Source organism: Chlorocebus sabaeus, chromosome 16 (assembly GCF_047675955.1).
Source record: "Chlorocebus sabaeus isolate Y175 chromosome 16, mChlSab1.0.hap1, whole genome shotgun sequence".
Lineage (NCBI taxonomy): Eukaryota > Metazoa > Chordata > Mammalia > Primates > Cercopithecidae > Chlorocebus > Chlorocebus sabaeus.
This window is the reverse complement of record NC_132919.1, coordinates 28,293,377-28,313,231: the sequence shown is the minus strand read 5'-3', so window position 1 is coordinate 28,313,231 and position 19,855 is coordinate 28,293,377. Positions and strand designations below refer to the sequence as shown.

The 19,855-nt window shown below is 40.4% G+C and overlaps 1 protein-coding gene and 1 pseudogene across 1 annotated transcript in view; both read right to left on the bottom strand.

Annotated features, from left to right (window-relative positions):
• The window catches only part of EFCAB5 (EF-hand calcium binding domain 5), a 169,448-nt gene that overhangs the window by 31,767 nt on the left and 117,826 nt on the right, over window positions 1-19,855 (bottom strand). Inside the window, exons 14-15 of the mRNA XM_008010917.3 lie at window positions 1,936-2,225; window positions 206-375 (exon numbers count right to left, since the gene is read on the bottom strand). Of these exons, the coding sequence (XP_008009108.3) occupies window positions 206-375; window positions 1,936-2,225 (460 nt within the window). The remainder of the gene's footprint in view (window positions 1-205; window positions 376-1,935; window positions 2,226-19,855) is intronic.
• On the bottom strand, window positions 8,980-11,753 carry LOC103242657 (syntaxin-18 pseudogene; annotated as a pseudogene).

The following is a 19,855-nucleotide window of genomic DNA, read 5'->3' as shown; positions in this document are numbered from 1 at the left end:
TGTGTGGCGAATCGTTGCCAAAGAGCGAGCTCTAGAAATAGGTGAAATCATCCAGGACTGGAAGCCATCAGCTTCTACTCCAGAAGCACTGGTGACTTGAGCCACTTCTCTTTTGAGCAGCCAGCTGGGATCTTGATGCCAGTTTACTCAGAAAGGGAATTATTATTTTAGGAGGGTAAAACCAACCTCTTCAAGAGGTTCTTACCTGATTCCTTTCATGTCCCTGTAGAGCACTCTGTTCAGTACAAATAGAGCATCATCTAAGGTGCAAGCCACATTCCTCAATAGAACATTCCCTTTCTCAGGCAGTAGTAGGTTTTCTTCTAAGAGGGAAATGTGAGCACTGATCTTTTTATTTCCATGAGCTTCAGCATCCTACGGCAAAACATTTCGACCATGTGTTTGCCAACAGCCAAAGAACTCCCCTAATCATGTCCCCCTCACTGGTTAATTCATGCATCTGGCCCCAGCAGTTTCATTTTCCTGAATAAAGAATGCATATATTACTATTCATGGGCAGTGAGGAAAAAGTTCACACCATAGCTATACCCTAAATCTGAGTTTTAGTGAGGATAATGGGTTTCCTCTATGCCAACTGGATTGGTTTACCGGAAAAGAAAAACAAAACCAGAGAACTTTCAGGTCTACTCAAATTTAGAAGTTTAAAACTTGGATTCCTTTGACCTATAGTCAAATAGTCTGTGTTTCTATTAAAAGTGTTGATTTTAGAGAGCTGGGCCAAGAATATGCCTTCACTTCACTCATATTTCTTGACCATCAGCTGTGAATGTGAATGTGAAAAAAAATGCTCTCAAGGAACTCTTAACACACTTTGTATATTTGATCTTTGTAATTTCAGGAAGGATTTTGTTTTGGGCCCAAGATTGCAATCTTTCTGCAACTACTATTTCTGCAACTACAAATTCTCTGTACCTAAAATATTATTATGTTATTAATAATATTATGTGTCAATACATACATTAAACATATCCATAAATTGGGGACATGTGAGACACTTTTCCTGATATTTTTCTCCTCTTTCTATATATTTGGGTTTGCTTTCCATGCCCATTTCTTTTGCCTTTATTCCTTCTTTCCACATACAAGATCATGGAGTCATTAACAAATGTGTAGTGAGATTTCTCTCACAATACCACAGATCTCTGAAGCAAGCTAGAACAATGCCTCTTTTTCTTGAGTGGTTGTTTGGTCCCGTTGCCCCATTTCCAACTACACTGGAAAATTCAGCCATTCAGGAGATGATTCCATTGAGCAAGTGTCGCTACTTAGCTGAGATGACTGGCACAGGTTCCCTGGATCAGTGGAATCTATGATACATGTAGAAGGCAGCCGTGCTGTTTCTGCCTGTGAACAGCAGCAACCTGGGAGTCTCTAAGGAGGTGGCAAGGCTGTAGGTAGTGGCCCCTCACGGCCATGTGTTCTTAAGTGACAGGATTCTGCAGTAGTCTCAGCTTGCTTCTAGGCAATGCTGTGAAATACTGTGTGGTGTCAGACTCGATAATGAGTTTATGATTTAAATAGTTCCTTTTAAAACTGACTCCCAAAATACCATGCAAGGGAAATGTAGCTTGAACTGCTTGTACAGCTCGTTACTGATATTTTACATAATCTGTCTATTGTCCATTCTAGGCTTATTTGACTCTGAGCAGAAATGAAATTAGAAATCCCAAGACATCTTTTCTACATCTGTCTTTTCTACCTTTCTGCTCTGCTTCTATCTTGTCAACCAGCAGTCACTCCAGTTGCGCGTCTCCTAGGCTTCAGGCCATTTGTAATGGACTGGGATGAATAAAATATCTATAGCAGCACCCAGCGATTTTTCAAGAGAATTCAGGTTGCTCCTCTTTTGCGGATATTGAACATCGCCTACTGTGAGGAGATGTTTCCTCTCACATACCACTTTAGAAAACGTACCTGCGTGAGGGCCTTAAAGGCCTCACTATACACTGGCTCTAGGGACACTCCACTTGTCTCTGCAGCACGTTGGATTTGGTGCAGCCACTTCCGCCTGGCACAATTCCTCAGACTCTCAATGTGGCTCCTCTCTAAAGCATTCATCAGAAATTCCACAACATTTTCCAGAACTTGGTCTTCATTGCCCCTGAGTTCAGATACAACCAATTCTATGTAATTCTGAAATTGTTTTGAAGACAATCTCACTTCGTGACCAGGGTGTGGCTTTGGAAATTGGATGTGTAGTTTAGCTAAAAGACACAAACACAAAACCAAGAACTAACCAAAAGTTCACTCATTGGTGGGGGGAATTTTCATTCTCCTCTTACGATGAACTGCCCTGGACGACTGCTCTACTGGAAAACCAAATATATCAAAGGCATCTCTGAGCCCAATGGAATATTTTACAATGAATTTCTATGCTGAACTCAATATGACTCATGTGTCAACTTCTTTGTTTTTGTTTTGTTTTGTTTTGATTTTGCCACCTAGCCTGGTGAAACCTCAAGGTTTGCTTTGATTCCTTCCCTACCTTTGCCTTCCATATCCAATAAGCCACTTAATTCTATCCTGTTACTCTTTGGCAGTGTGGCCACTCCTCTCCTTTCATACTTTCATAACCCCAAAGCCAGCTTTTATCACTTTGTAATTGACTTAACAATAGTAAATGCTCAATACATGTTTGTAAAATTAAATTAAAACACAACTTGCATTAGGCAATTCCCTGGTTCAAAGTCCTACCATATTTGGATCCAGTCTATTTCCAATCACATCTGCCCCTAATGCCATATAGGAATTATTTGCTGCAGTATCTCCATTCTACTCATGGTTCCTGACCATGTCTTGCACACTTCTGTATTCACATCTCTTCTCGATTTTTGTAATTGTATAATCATGAACCTACTACCAAATCTGAACATTACCAGTAACATATATTCTTCTGTGATCTGCCCTCTTCCATTCCCTGCCTCCTCACACCTCCCACTGATATCCTGAATTTGGCTTTATCTTTACCTTTCTTTTAATTTTCCCAGTGTTATTATAGTTACATAACAATATATGTGTTTGACACGCACACACACACACACATGCACATGCACACACACACTTCTAAACAATATGTGGTTTAGTTTTGCATTTTTTAAATTTATTTATTTATTTGAGACGGAGTCTAGCTCTGTTACCCAGGCAGGAGTGTAGTGGCACAATCTTGGCTCACTGCAACCTCCACCTCCCAGATTCAAGCGATTCTCCTGCCTCAGTCTCCTAAGTAGCTGGGATTACAGGTGTGCACCACCATGCCTGGCTAATTTTTATATTTTCAGTAGAGGTGGGGTTTCACCATATTGGCCAGACTGGTCTCAAACTCCTGACCTCAGATGATCTGCCCCCTCAGCCTCCCAAAGTGCTGGGATTATAGGTGTAGCCACCGAGCTCAGCCAGTTTTTCATGTTTATAAACTTTAGAAAAAGGTTATCAAACCATGTGTAGTTTTCTAGGACATACTTTTTTATTCAACACTATGCTACATATCTTCCTTGTTGTTTATCTTTCCAACATATCTTTCCATGTTGTTACTGTAGCTATGATTCATTCATTTTCACCAGTGTATGTTATTATATGAGTATATCATTACTGATTTAGTCTACTATCAGTGGGTGTTTAAGTTATTCTCAATATTTTACTCATATGAACAGTGTTATGAGCATTTTGTAAATGTCTCCTGGTGCATATATACAAGATTCTTTGACAGTTGTTATAAATTAATAAGTCACAGAGTATGTACTCTTCCCCTTTATAGTTCAAAGTTCCTCCTCCCTCAGGAAGACTTCTGTTGTGATTTATCCTTCTCTTGAAAAGACAATAGCATCTATTCTACACCATTTATTTGACAATTAACAAATACTACCTGGCACTTGTGGACATCATATCATGTGTGAGTTTCTCATTTCTGTAGTTGAACATTTATTGATTTTTTGCTCCTTAGCATCCAGTCACCTTTCTCTGAGTAATTGTATCTCTAACTTTGCTTTGGGGAAGCAACTTCATTCCCATCTCTGGTCATGTGTTTGAATGGGGTTCCATTCACAGTTCTAGAGGTGAAGCATGTGCCTCAGGCTTAAGCCAGTCATGACATTCTATTCCTTTAGCCAGAGTGGTTGGTTTAGTACTGACAAATGCCAGACTTTTTGACTGAATGATTAGGAAGAAGATACTTTCTTTTTTATTCCCATTGGACTTGAATGAAACTGTGAGCATGTGAAACTGGACCTGGTTACCACAAAGGTAGAGGCTGTATGATAGTGCAGCTAAAACAGAAGACAGCAAGAGAAAGAGAAAGAACCAGACAGCTGTCCTAATGTCATTATTTGGATTCCCAAATCTAGTTGTGTCCTAAACTAGTACTGGACTTTTTCATTGTATGAACCAATAAATTCCTCTTATGTGTAAACACTTAGGGTTGGGTTCTCTATTACTTGAGTCAAAAGGATCTTAACTAGTACAATCCTCAGTTAGATTAAAAGTGCCTTGTGGATTCTTCATCTTCCATTTCTTCTTCTTTTTTCCCTTTCCTTCTTTTGCCTCCTTGAACTATTTGATCCTAAAGTCATTAGGTGGGGCAGAGCAAGGTAAGCATCTGTTCCTGGTCAGGTGAAGTCAATGTGGCACCAAGCAGGATATCAGGGCCCAAATCTGTGCAGGGTTAGCCAGGCAAGAGTTGTCAGAGCCTGAGCAGGGCGAGGAGGGTATCCATGTGGAAGGGCAATCTTCGGTCCATGTGGGTAAAGAGGATGGCCTTACAGAGAGGTGGTTTAACTTGGGTGTCAGATTCCAAGCAGTACAAATAGGGTATCCATATGAGATGGACGCCCAACATGGGGTGTTTAATCTTGAGCAGGGTGAGAAGGGCATCCAAATCGAGGGATGGCCTGGCCTGGGAGGTCAGAACCTAAACAGGGTGAGGAGGGTGTCTACGTGGAAGGGCCATCCACATAGGTTGGGGGTCAGCTCAGCGTAAGGAGTCAGAGCCTGAGTGGATTGACAAGGGCATCTATATGAAAATGTGCCTTGGCATGGAGTGTCAGAGCCTAAGGACTATGTAAAGGACATCCACTTGGAGGGGGTGATCTGTTGTGGGCTATCAGAACCTAAGCAGAGTAAGGAGGATAGCCATGTGGGAAGGGCCGATTAGCGCAAGATGTTAGAACTTAAATGTAGTAAAAAGGAAATCAGTGTGGAAGAGAGGACAGCAACAGTGATGGGAGATTAGTTCCATATAGAACTAATAGATTCATTGGGGGATCGATCAAATAAATAAATATATTTAGGATAACACAGCCAGAGAAAACGGAACTACAAAAGGGAAGGAGAAAAAACTAGAATGAACCCTGTTGTGTTGGATTGGACTTGGAATTACCAGTGTGAACTCATGATTTTTAATATTAGTAGACAGAAAGGTACGTGCAGATATAAATGTATACATGTACATGCACAGGTGTGCACGAGTGCGTGCATGCGTACACATACACACACATACACACACACACACATACAGTTTCTACATCTGTCCACTGAGAAATCTGAGAGAGGAGACTCATGAATAATGAGCACGTGTAGAACCCAGATGCTGGCTTGGGGAGATGGATGATTCCAGGGTGAAAGAAGGGAAAATATAAGACCAACCTGGAAGATCTCTTTGTGCCAGAAAGAAAGGACATGCTCAAAAAATGAGGGATACATGTTAAAAGGATGCAGAAAATTGGCAGAAAATTGGCAGTTTTTTATAAAGCTAAACATATATATTCCACTCCTAAGTATTCATTAATAAGAAATGAAAACATAGTCACCAGAAGATTTACTTAAGATTGTGAAGAGTAGCTTTATTTATAATAGCTGAGAACTGGAAACAGCCCAAGTGTCCATACACTGGAAAATGGATAAACAAACCATGGTATATTCATCCAATGGAATACTCCTCAGCAATAAAAAGAAGCAAATTGCTGATACATGTAGCAACATATTAAGACTCTCAAGAAAAATTATGCTGAGTCGACCAGGCCCAGTGGCTTATGACTGTAATCCAGAGCTTTGGGAGGCTGAGCAGGGAGGATCGCTTGAGGCCAGGAGTTAGTGCCCAGCCTGGGCAACATGATGTCTCTACAAAAAGTTGATAAACTAGCCAGGCATGGTGGTGTGCACCTGTAGTCTCCCAGCTACTTGGGAGGCTGAGGCGGGAGGATTGCTTGTGCCCAGGAGTTCAAGGCTGCAGTGAGTTATGATCACACGCCACTACACTCCAGCCTGGGCAACAGAGTGAGACTCTGTCTCCCTGAAAATGTTAAAAAATAAAAGTAAAAATTATACTGAGTGAAAGAAGGCATACACAAAAGAGTACATAGAGTTTAAACTCTGTAAAAACAAGGTGCATACTGTATAATTTCATTTTTATGAAATTCCAGATAATACTAAAAAGATCAAACTAATTTATGGTAGAAAATAGAAAAGTGGTTGCTTTGGGGACTGGAGGGTGGGCAACTGAATGGGAAAGAGGCGTGAGGACTTGTTTTGTTCTATATCTTTTATTTAATTATTATTTTTTAAGAGATGGGTTTTTTATTTTTTTAAGAGATGGGTTTTGCGATGTTACCCAGGCTGATCTCGAACTCCTGGGCTCAAGCGATCTTCCTGCCTCTGCCTCTGCCTCTTGAGTAGTTGGGATTACAGGTGTGTCACTGTGCTATTTGTTCTGTATCTTGATAGGAGTATGGGGCGCACAGGGCATGTATTTATCAAAACTCAGCAAATATACACTTAAAATTTGTACATCTCATTTTATGGAAATTTGGTCTCAAGAGGAAAACACTTCCTGCTTTACCCATGTGCAAAAAGAAAGAAAAAAACTGTTAATAAATATCGAACTCTAATTAATGATACACACGCTGAGGTATTTAGGGAGAAGTGTATTGATTTCTATAATTTACTTAAAATGCGCTACATGCATCAAAAATAAGAGAGATGGAAGGATTGAGGGACAGGGCGATGAATAGACATATTAAAAAGTGAGGTAAAATATTAATGAAGTGAGGTAAAATAAAAATGATTAATTTATGTGGTGGGTATATAGGTATCGCTGTAAAATTCTCTCAGCTTTGCCATGTTTGACAGTTTTCATAATGAAATGCTGGGGTCGGGCATGGTGACTCATGCCTGTAATCCCAGCACTTCGGGAGACTGAGGTGAGAGGGTTGCTTCAGGCCAGGAGTTTGTGACCAGCATGGGCAACACAGAGAGACCCCATCCATACCAAAAATTAGAAAAATGAGCCAGGCTTGCGACGCATACCTGTAGTCCCAATTGCTCAGGAGTCTGTGGTGGGAGGATGATCACTTGAGTCCAGGAGTTGGAGGCTGCAGCGAGCTACAGTTGTGCCACTGCACTCCAGACTGAGAGAGAGAGTGAGACCTGGTGTCAAAAAAAAAAAAAAAAAAAAAACCACACACACACACACACACACACACACACACAAAACCATGGGCGTGGGGAGGGGAGGACACAGGAGCCAGAGTGAAAGAACTCCCATTGTCTAAAACTGGGACAATATGAGTATCAAAACAAATAGTAATAGTATTGGATTATAACCCATTGAATAAAAAACGAAACCATGAACACATACTGCTATAAATGAATAAATGAAAAGTTGACAAAAAGGAAGAATGGTTTATACGGTTTCAATGGACACCCATGAAGTACTTACTAATTACAAAGGGGAAAAAACAGCTTTAAAGTGGAGGGGCCTGATAGATATAATCTTAATCAACTGGTCAACGTTGTTACTATGGGACTTCTGATCAGATACAATGAGAAGAACACAGCATTGCTTCTGTGATATATTTCTGACAAAGATGAATAACCTGAATTTAACCATGGGGAAACAGTTGATAAATCAAAATGAAGGACATACTGCAACCAACTTATAATCTTCAAGTGTCAAGGTTATGGAAATCAAAGAAAGATGGAAGACTTTCTTAGAGATTCTTTATTCCAGAGTCTGGAGCAAAGGAATAGCAACAGGAGTTTTATGCTAGCTACTTGTCCAGTTTTCAGTTTCTTTAAAAAGCTCTTGTGTGCTTTTCAATGAGACTTTCAAATAATTATGGCTCTTAATTTTCATGGTTTCTGTAACTTTGTGACAAAAAGTATCACCAAAATGCTTTTTGTTGTTTTGTTTTAAAATAAATGTTTTATTAGTTCCAACTGTACTTTTTGCCTTTATTATTTTTAATTGATGCATAATTGTCCATATTTATGGGGTACAGAGTGTTATTTCAATACATGTACACAATATATAATAATCAAATCAGCATAATGAGTATCTACATCACCTCAATCATTTATCACTTCTTTGTGTTGGGAACATTCAAAATCTGCTCTTCCGGCTATTTGAAAACATACAACAAATTGCTGTTAATTATAGTCACTCTACAGTGCTACAGAACACTATAACTTACGCCTCATATCTAGCTGTACTTTTGTATCCATTAACCAAACTTTGGATATCCCCTCCACCCTTAACCTTCCCTGTCTCTAGTAATCACTATTCTACTTTCTCCTTAAATAAGCTCAATTTTTTTAGCTTCAACATATGGGTAAGAACATGTAACATTTATCTTTTTGTGCCTGACTTATTTCATTTAACATAATGCCCTCCAACCTCATCCATGTTGCTTCAAATGACAGAATTTTTTCTTTTTGGTGGCTAAATACTATTGCATTGTGTATATAGACCAAATTTTTTTATTCATTCATCTGCTGATAGACACTTAGGTTGATCTCATATCTCAGCTATTGTGAGTAATGCAGCAATAAACATGGGAATGTAGAAATCTCTTTGACATACTTATTTCCCTTTTTTTGGATATATACTTTGAGTGGGATTACTAGATCATACAGTAGTTTTGTTTTTAGTGTTTTGAGGGACCTCCATACTGTTTTCAGTAATGGCTGTACTAATTTACATCACACCAACAATGTATAAGGGTTTCCCTTTGTCTGCATCCTCACCAGCATTTGTTATTTTTTGTGCCAGGGTGAGATAATACCTCATTGTGGTTTTGATTTGTATTTCCCTGATTAGTGATGTTAAGCATTTTTTCATATACCTGTTGATCATTTTTCTTTTGAGAGATGTCTATTCAGCTCATTTACCCTTTTTTCATTTGAATTATTTGACTTTTCTTTTTCTTTTTTTTTTTTGGCTATTGCTTTGTCTGAGTTCCTTGTATATTTTGAATATTAATCCCTTGTCAGATGAATAGTTTGAAAATATTTTCTCCCCTTCTGCAGGTTGTCTCTTCACTCCATTGATTGTTTCCTTTGCAGTGCAGAAGCTTTTTAGTTTGAAATAATCCCACTTGTCTAATTTTGTTTTTGTTGCCTGTGCTTTTGAGGTCTTTTCCATAAAAAGTTTGCCTAGACCAATGTCCTGAAGTGTTTCCCTTATGTTTTCATGAGTAGTTTCATAGTCTGGGGGGTCTTACATTTAAGTCCTTGATCCATTTGAAGTTTTTGTGTGTGTGTGTGTGTGTGTGTGTGTGTGTGTGTGTGTGTGTGTGTGTTTGAGACGGAATCTTGCTCTGTCACCTAGGCTGGAGTGCAGTGGCACAATCTGGGCTCACTGCAACCTCTGCCTCCTGGGTTCAAGCAATTTTCCTGTCTCAGCCTCCCGAGTAGCTGGGACTACAGGCGTGCACCACCATGCCTGGCTAATTTTTGTATTTTTAGTAGAGACAGGGTATTGCCATGCTGGCCAGGCTAGTCTGGAACTCCTGACCTCAGGTGATCCACCTGCCTCGGCCTCCCAAAGTGCTGGGATTACAGGTATAAGCCACAGTGCCTGGCCCATTTTCAGTTTATTTTTATATATGATGAGAGATAGGGGTCTAGTTTTATTTTCCTTCATATGAACATCCGATTTCCCCAGCAATATTTGTTGAAGAAACTCTCCCTTTCCCAATGAATGTTCTTGGCACCTTTGTTGAAAATCAGTTGGCTGTAAATATATGGATTTCTTTCTGGGTTCTCTATTCTGTTCCATTGGTCTATGTGTTTTTATGCCAGTACCATGCTGTTTTGGTTACTAGAGATTTGTAGTATATTTTAAAGTCTGGTAGTGTGATATCTATTTGTTCTTTTTGTTCAGGATTGTTTTGGCTATCCATGGCATTTTGGATAGCCAAATTTTCGAATTTTTTGTTTATTTATGTGAAAAATGCTATTGGTATTTGATCGGGATTGTGTTGAATCTGTAGATTGCTTTTGGTAGTATGGTCATTTTCTTTTTCTTTTTCTTTTTTTTAAAGGGGCTGTAATTGTATTTATTAGATTAACAAGGCAAATGTGAATTTTCTTTTCTATGTTCCGGTGAGTCTGTATTGGTTGACTCAGACAGACAAGAAGCCACAAGGAAACAAAGAAGTAATCATTTGTTGAGAGACGTGATTAACTATGTTCTTCCCTGAAGCTACTGGGATGGGAAAGGTCAGTGACTTCCTTAGAACCCTGAGACAACTGGGGGCTCTGGAGACCTGCTGTGCCCCTGCTACTGGAGCAGCCCCCCTGCCAAGGCAGCCTCAAGTTCAGGAACAACTAATTACCAGCTCCGGCATTCAGTTTGTCTAGCCTTATGATGGCTACATAGGCCACTTCCCACTGTTTTCTTTTTCAGCTGAACACCATCGGCCTGGGTATCCCTTTTGGGGGAATATGTCTGTCTGTCTGAATCCCTTTCTCTTCAAATGGCTCTGTGGTAAAATCTGGTCATACCATGCTCCAGCACCAGGGGTACATGAGAGTACGCAGTCTGTGAGCGCCCATGAGGACTCTCGTGCTAGGCCCCCACAGCCCAGGCTAGCTGTGGTACCAGTCGAGGAAGAGAAAGGAGAAGGAGCACACATCATGGGGAAGAAGAGGATCCACACGTGGAAGCCAGCGTTGTTGTTATTGGCCTCTCTTATATCTTTGTTGCCTTCCTTGATATTTTCAGTTGCCCCCACAACTAACTGGTGAATGCTATCAATCTCAGCTTCCTGTGGCAAAACCTTTTCCGTGAATATCTCTTGAAGTCTGGAAATCTCAACCACTCTCCCTTCGATCTGCCTCACTTCATCAAACAAGCTGATCATTTCACCAATTCGTCGCTGATTTTCCAGTTCAAACATTTGTATTTCTTCTGGGGATAATTCATCTTCACCTTTGCCATCTCCCCAGGTTCCCAATTCAGGTTGTGTTTCAGCCAAAATCTTTTCTGGATGTTCTTCAGTGGCAGGGTTTTCTTCAGAGTCTTTTGAAGAACTCTGTGAAACTTTCTCAGATGTGGATTCTCTTGTCTTTGTATTTGGTTCTGGTTTCAGCTTAGATAATCTTTTCTTATCCACCACTCTTAACTCGGATGGCTCTTTGTTCTGAGTAAAGTTTACACACTGTTTTTTTTTTTTAAGTAGTCTTCAATGAAATCCAAAACAGCAGAACTGTGCTCCTTCACTGCTGGGAATGTATCTCCTTGTGAGCTTCTGTTCGTAGTTGTTGAATTGTTTCTGAACAGGTCCTCATGGATATCTGGACATCCTGGTCTACCTGGTCTCGTTCTGTGTCTGTCATCCTCCCAGGTTCAGACATGGTATAGCTATAAGCATTAATATAATCTTTCCTGTGTTCCAGAAGACAGTCTCTCAGTTTGCCAATGTGAGAAATCACTTCGTGGGCCCGGCTGGAGAAGTCGCCCTTGGGCCAGGGACTGCGGCGGAACAGCTCATCCCGGCTGCCATCGACTCCGCCGCTCACCGCCACTCCCAGCGCCTTGTTCTGCGTCTTCACGGTCCTGACACTGGTCTGGAATAGCAGCGTGATGTCTACTGCCCTAGCGACCGGCACCGGCAGCCCCACACGGGACCTGCCCGCGTCAGCAGCTGGCGACAGCGGTAGTATGGTCATTTTTACAAGTTTAATTTTTCCAATCCATGAACGTGACATGTCTTCCATTTTTTGGTGTCCTCTTCAATTTCTTTCATCAGCGTTTTACAGTTTTCCTTGTAGACGTCTTTCACCTCCCTGGTTAAATTTATTCCTATGTATTGTATTTTTTTTGTGGCTACTGTAAATGGGGTTACTTTTAAAATTTCTTTTTCTTCTGGTTGATTGCTAATGTAAGAAATGCTACTGATTTTTTTTTTTTTTTCACGGAGTCTCGCTCTTTTGCCCAGGCTGGAGTGCAGTGGCGAGATCTCCGCTCACTGCAAGCTCCGCCTCCCAGGTTCACGCCATTCTCCTGCCTCAGCCTCCTGAGTAGCTGGGACTACAGGCGCCAACCACCACGTTCGGCTAATTTTTTGTATTTTTAGTACAGACGGGGTTTCACCGTGTTAGCCAGGATGGTCTCCATCTCCTGACCTCATGATCTGCCTGCCTTGGCCTCCCAAAGTGCTGGAATTACAGGCGTGAGCCACCGCACCCGGCCTACTGATTTTTATATGTTGATTTTGTATCCTGCAACTTTACTGAATTCGTTGATCAGTTTTAATAACTTTTTGGTGGAGCTTTTAGGGTTTTTTATATATAAGATCATGTCATCTACAACAGGGACAATTTGACTTTCTCTTTTCCAATTGGATGCCCTTTATTTCTGCCTCTTTCCTAACTGCTCTGGCTAGGACATCTAGAATAAACGGATGTGGAATAAAAGTGGTGAAAGTGGGCATCTTTTTCTCATTCCAGATCTTAGAAAAAAATATTTCAACTTTCCCCCATTTAATACGATGTTGCCTTTGTTATGTATGACCTTTCTTGTGTTGAGGTATTTTCCTTCTAAACCTAACTTGTTGAGAGTTTTTAATCATGAAGGAATATTGAATTTTATCAAATGCTTTTCCTGCATCTATTGAGAGGGTCATATGATTTTTTGTCTATTCTGTTGATGGGATGTATCATGGTTATTGATATTTGTATGTTAAATCATCTTTGCATTATTGGGATAAATCCCAGTTGATCAGGGTAAATGATCTTTTATTTCCTTCTTCTTCTTCTTATAGAGACAGGGTCTCATTATGTTGCCCAGAATAGTCTCAAACTATTGGGCTCAAGTGATCCTCCTGTCCAGGCCCCCAAAGTGCTGGGATTAGAGGTAAAGGCCACCATACCCAGCCTTTCTTTTATTCTCTATGTGAATGATCTTTTTAATGTGTTGCTAGATTCAGTTTGCTAGTATTTTGTTGAGAATCTTACATTTATGTTCATTAGGGATACTGGCTTATAATTCCATTTCTATTGTTGTTGTGTTCTTGTCTGGTGTTAGTATTAGCATAATGCTGGCCTCATAGAACGAGTTTGGAAGAATTCCTTCCTCTTCAATTTTCTAAAAGAGTTTGAGAAGAACTAATATTAGATATTCTTTAAATATTTGGTAGAATTCTGCAGTGGAGTCATCAGATCCTGGGCTTTTCTTTGATGAGAGACATTTTATTACAGATTAAGTCTTGTTAATTGTGATTGGTCTGTTCAGGTTTTCTATTTCTTTTTGCTTCAATCTTGGTAGGTTGTACGTATCCAGGAATTTATCCATTCCTGCTAGGTTTTCTATTATGTTGGCATATAGTTTGTAACAGTCACTAATGATTCTTTGTATTTCTGTGGTGTCAGTAGTAATGTCTCCTTTTTCATTTCTGATTTTATTCACTTGGGTCTTTTTTTTCTTGGTTAGTCTAGCTAATGGTTTGGCAATATGGTTTATCTTTTACAAAACCAACTTTTTGTTTTGTTGATTTTTTGTTTTTTTTTTTTTTGTCTTAATTTTATTTCTGCTTTGATCTTTATTATTTCTTTTTTTCTACTAGTTTTGAGTCTGGTTTATGCTTGCTTTTCAAATTCCTTGAGATGCATTGTTAGATTGTTTATTTGAAACCTTTCTACAATTTTGATGTGAGCATTTATTTCTATAAACTTCCCTTTCAATACTGCTTTTTCTGTATTTCATAGGTTTTAGTATGTTGTGTTTCTATTTTCACTCGTTCCAAGAAATCTTATGATGTCATGGGACCTCAGTAGAAGAAATTTTAAAAAATAAATTAAAAAGTAAAAAAGTAAAAATTAAAAAAAATTAAATTCCCTTCTTAATTTCTTCACTGACCCACTGCTCATTCAGGAGCACGTTGTTTAAATTCTAAAGTTGCTCTTGTTATTGATTTCTATTTTTATTTCATTGAGGTCAGAAAAGATATTTGATATGATTTCAATTTCTTTAAATTTAATAAGATTTGTTTTCTGACTTAACATGTGATCTATCCTGGAGAATGTTCCATGGGCTGAAAAAAAAGAGGTGTATTCTGCAGCCAGCTGTTGGATGAAATGTTCTATAAATATCTGTTAGGTCCATTTGGTCTAATGTTTAGTTTAAATCCAATGTTTCTTTATTGATTTTCTGTCTAAATGATCTGTCCCATTTATTGATTTTCTGCTAAATGATCTGTCCCATGCTGAGAGTAGGGTGTTGAAGTCCCCAACTATTATTGTATTAGAGTTTATCTCTTCCTTTAGATTTAATAATATTTGCTTTATAATATTGGAGTGCTCTGATGTTGGGTGCATGTATGTTTAGAGTTGTTCTCTTGCTGAATTGATCCCTTTATCATTATATAATGACATTTTTCTCTTTTTACAGTTTTGACTTAAAGTCTGTTTTGTCTAAGTATAGCTACTCCTGCTTGCTTTCAATTTCCATTCATGTGAAATATCTTTTTCCATCCCTTCACTTTCAGTCTACATATGTCTTTACAGGTGAACTGAGTTTCTTCTAGGCAGCATATAGTTAGGTCATTTTTTGTTTGTTTGTTTGTTTGCTTGTTTTGAGACAGAATCTGGCTCTGTCACCCAGGCTGGAGTGCAGTGGTGCAATCTCGGCTCACTGCAACCTCTGCCTCCTGGGTTCAAGCAATTCTCCCACGTCAGCCTCCCGAGTAGCTGGGACTACAGGCACGTGCCATCACACCCAGCTAATTTTCATATTTTTAGTAGAGATGGGATTTCACCCTTTTGGCCAGGATGGTTTCAATCTCTTGACCCTGTGATCCACCTGCCTCGGCTCCCAAAGTGCTGGGATTACAGGAATGAGCCACTGCACCTGGCCAGTTAGGTCATGTTTTTAATTTATTCAGTTAATCTATATCTTTTAAGTGGGGGATTTAATCCATTTATATTCAAAGCTATTATTGATAGGTGAGTACTTACTCCTGTCATTTTGTTAATTGTTTTCTGGTTGTTTTGTATATCCTTTGTTCCTTTTTTCCCCTCTTATTAGTATTGCAGTGTACTGGTTTTCTTTGGTGATAGGACTTGATTCTTTTATTTCTCCTTTGTATATCTGCCCTACCAGTGAGTTTCATATTTTTGCATGTTTTCATGATAGTGATTATCATCTTTTCACTTCCAGATATAGGGCTCCCTTGAGCATTTCTTGTAAGGCCAGTTTAGTGGTGATACTTTCCCTCAGTTTTTGCATATCTGTGAAAGACTTTATTGTTCTCTCATTTCTGAAGGACAGTTTTTCTGCATATACTATTCTTCGTTGGCAAATTTTTTTTCTTTCAGCACTTTGAATGTATCATCCCATTCTCTTATGGCCTATGAGATTTCTGCAACAAATTCTGTTGTTATTCTAATGGGGACTCCAATGTTAGTCTAATGGTGATTCCCTTATATGTGACTTTTCTCTGGCTTTCCCTTATATTATACTTTTCTCTGGCTGTTTTTAGAGTTCTCTCTTTGTCTCTGACTTTTGACAATTTGACCTTAATTTGCCTTGGGGAGGAATTTTAGGCTGTATCTATTTGGGAAATTTTGAGCTTCCTGGATCTGGATGTCCATATGTCTCCCCAGACTTGGGAAGTTTCCAGCTATTATTATTATTATTTTTTAATTTATTTATTTTTGAGACGGAGTCTCGCTCTGTCGCCCAGGCTGGAGTGTAGTGGCCGGATCTCAGCTCACTGCAAGCTCTGCCTCCCGGGTTTACGCCATTCTCCTGCCTCAGCCTCCCGAGTAGCTGGGACTACAGGCGCCCGCCACCTCGCCCGGCTAGTTTTTTTGTATTTTTTAGAGATGGGGTTTCACCATGTTCGCCAGGATGGTCTCGATCTCCTGACCTCGTGATCCGCCTGTCTCGGCCTCCCAAAGTGCTGGGATTACAGGCTTGAGCCACCGTGCCCGGCCTCCAGCTATTATTTTGTTAAATAGGTTTTCAACATATTTTCCCTTCTCTTCTCCTTCTGGAAGTCCCATAATACAAATATTTGTTCACTTAATAGTGATAATTGTAGGCTTTCTTCACACTTTTTCATTCTTATTTCTTTTTTCTTTCTCTGACTGGGTAATTTCAAATGGCCTATCTTCAAGTTCAGAGATTAGTTTTTCTGCTTGATTAGTAAGTCTGCTGGTGAAGCTCTCTATTGTATTTCTATTTCATTCATTGAATTCTTCAGCTGCAGGGATTCTGTCTGCTTCTTTTTTATGACTTCCATCTCTTTGTTGAATTTCTCATTCATATGGGGATTTGTTTTCCTGATTTTGTTGAACTGTCAATCTGAATTTTCTTGTCTTGTTGAGTTTCCTTAAGATCATTATTTTAAATTCCTTTCCTGGCAATTAATTAATTTCCTTTTCTTCAGTGTCTGTTACTAGAGAGTTATATTCCTTCAGTAGTGCCATATTTCCTTGCTTTATCATGTTTCTTGTGTACCTGCATTGATGTCTGTGTACTTGGTGGAATAACTGCCTCTTCCAAACTTTCTAGAGTGGCTTTTATAGAGGAAGATTTTCACCTGTAGTTGAAATTTTGTATGCTCGTTGGGATGGATGTGGCAACATTGTTTCCAGATAGGTGAAATGGTATAGTCTCTGTGCAGTTTCTTTAACTGTGTTCAACATCAGCAATACCTGTGGGCACCTCAGTGGCCTTGGCTGTAGAAAGTTTGTGAGAGCAGCAGCAGTGGCATATGTTATTAATGTCCTTGATGTTGAGGGCTTTTGGAGTCCTCCTACTCTTGTTTTCCCCACAATGGGGAAACTTAGCTGAGGGGGATCCCTCTTGGTGTCAGGTCTGACATGGCGTATAAGCAGCTGCAGTGGCACTGGGTTCCAGGTGCAGTTGCTCAGAGAAGGTGTGGGGTTAGGGTCCTAAACACAGGATCTCCCAAACTTATTGTGGCTCCTGAGTCTTGGGGTGCAGGCTTGGTTTCTGTGGCAAGGTTGGGTATAGGTTGCCCATAGAGACACGATCTGTGACTCTGAGGCACGTCCTAGCAGCTTGAGCCCAGGAGGCTGGGCTGTAGCTGTGATTTTACCCCTGAGGGGCAGGGCACAGCACTGACCTGACTCCAGAGAGGAAGCTTGCTGTGGAGGTTTGGGCCCAGGAGGAGGATATGGTTGCAATATGGGAACCTAAACAAATAAAACTCAAAGGCAACTCAGGTCTCAGGGCATGAGGCACTGTGTAGTAGTGACACAAGACCATGGAATGGTGGGGCTCAGCATTATCCAAGACACTGTAAGACCAGGTACAGTGGCAGCAAGGAACCCAGAAAAGCAGAGCACAGCTGTTCTTCGGGCCTTAGGGAGTATAAGGAAAAGAATAGCAGTGACTCCACTTTCCAGGGAGAGGGGTATTTCAGCCACTCAGACTCTAGGGATCTAGTACAGCTCCAGAGAAGCCAGGTACTAGAGTTGTTTGGACTGTAAGGCAGAGTTCCTTAGTGCAGCCAATGCTCTGTTTCCTTAGGACACAGGTTACGACATCAACTCAGCACTGGGTTGTGTAGCAGCTCAGTTTGGCCAGGGTACCAATTCCCAGAGGGCAATGTGCTGCTTCAGTTCAGGGCTGGGGGTGGCCAAGGCACCATTTCTTGGGATGCAGGGAGTTTCTTCAACTTAGGCACTGAGGAGGAATGACTGCTTTGAGTGGCCAATGAATTGTTTTTCTAGGAGGCAAAGTACTGTCTCAGCTTTGGCCCAAGGGAATGAGGGGAGAGGGAGATGGAGTGACTCCACCTCCACTTGGCCTCATGTGGAAGAGTGCTTGCAGCTCTGCTTGGGGATGCTGGGCCACTGGCCTGAGATGGTTTGGTGGTGGCTTAGCCCCAGGGATGAAGGGGTGTCGTGACTACTCACCCCTGAGAAAGACACACTCCAGCCATAGTTCCAATCCCAAGTTGGTGTAGTGCAGTAGCCACATGTGCCACAAGGGTCAGGGCACTGTGTCAGCTTCTTCTTTGGGGAGAGCACAGGTATGTGGTCTAGAGGCAGCTCCCTCAGCTGGGCTTAATGCCTGTGAGGACTGCAGGGGACCCCAGTAGTGAGCTGTGTAGGTGTCCAGGGTGTCGATGGGGGCTGCTGGGATCCTTTTGCTTACTTTCACTTCATAGATACAAGTCCTTCCCAGTTCCCACCTGATCCTGGTTGGGGGATGGGGTAGTGGAGACCTGGCATTGCCTTCTGTTCTCTATGTGGCCATCTTGAGTTTCTGTGCTCACCAGGATTTCTGCTACTCCTCTGAGGCAAGATGGCACTCTCCCTCAGTTATTTTTCTTAATGTAGTTGTTTATTTGTTGTTCTGGCTTGTCTTTGTGAGGGAAACAGGCCCTAAGGGCTTCTAGTTGGTCATCTTGCTGATGTTACCGAAATAAATGTTTCTAAAATGTTTTAATTATAAAAGAGTTAAATGTCCTACTGAAATAGAAATGAACATATCAAAGCAAATTTAGTCATTCAAATAGAAAATTAAAAGGCAAACCCAATAATGTTAATAGCTATCCTATGAAAAGTAATGGAGAAAAAATTACTTATTCCATTAAATTCAACAATGTAGACAGGTCACATGTTCTATAGCTTTTATTTGTGATGTTTCTGCCCAAAAAGATTAGGTTGTATCAGACAGGACTGAAAGGGGAAATGAGGCTGGGTGCAGTGGCTCACACCTGTAATCCCAGAACTTTGGGATACTGAGGCAGGAGGCTCTCTTGAGCCCAGGAATTTAAGACCAGCCTGGGCAACATAGTGAGACCCTGTCTTAAAAAAAATAGCCAGGCATGGTGGCACAGTCTGTAGTCTTAGTTACTCAGGAGGCTGACATGGGAGGATCATTTGAACCTGGGAGATAGAGGCTGGAGTGAGCCATGATTATGCCATTGCACTCCAGCCTTGGCAACAGAGTGAGCTCTTGTCTCTAAAAAAAAGGTTGGGGGGGAAGGGGGATGACAGACTAAAAGTTTCAAGTTTCCTCTTCCATATAGAAATCTTCCATTTTGAGGACACCAGCAGAAACCTTTCTAAAAACTTCTAATCCTATGATTTTATGCTACTTAAATCCAATTTTAAATCTTGGACAAAGAAGCAATAAGAGTAGAGCAAAACAAGCAAACAAACAAAAGAGCTGTTTGAAGATTTGCCAATAAGTTATTAGCAATGCTTGAAATTTAGAATCTTCTTCCTTTTTAAAGAGGATAAATCTGCTTTTCTTCTTCCATACTGCCATCAGCTCAGCAATCATCTCCTCAGACCAAATGGCTACCAATATGTGTTTATTGAGAGTCATTCTGTATAAGCCTGCCCTTGGAGAGAATAATTATTCTTGTTTGCAGACATTTTTATCTGGCAGCAGATTCTGCCTCCTCATTGCTGTCCTTATTCTCATTTGCTGGGCTTAATCCTTCATATTTTATGCTATCTATCTGTCCCTATTGCTATACCTTACTCATATATATGATTCCATATAATTCCACATAATTGGATTCCATATCATCTAATCTATGGGACTTCCTTATAACATTACCCTTAGCTTCCT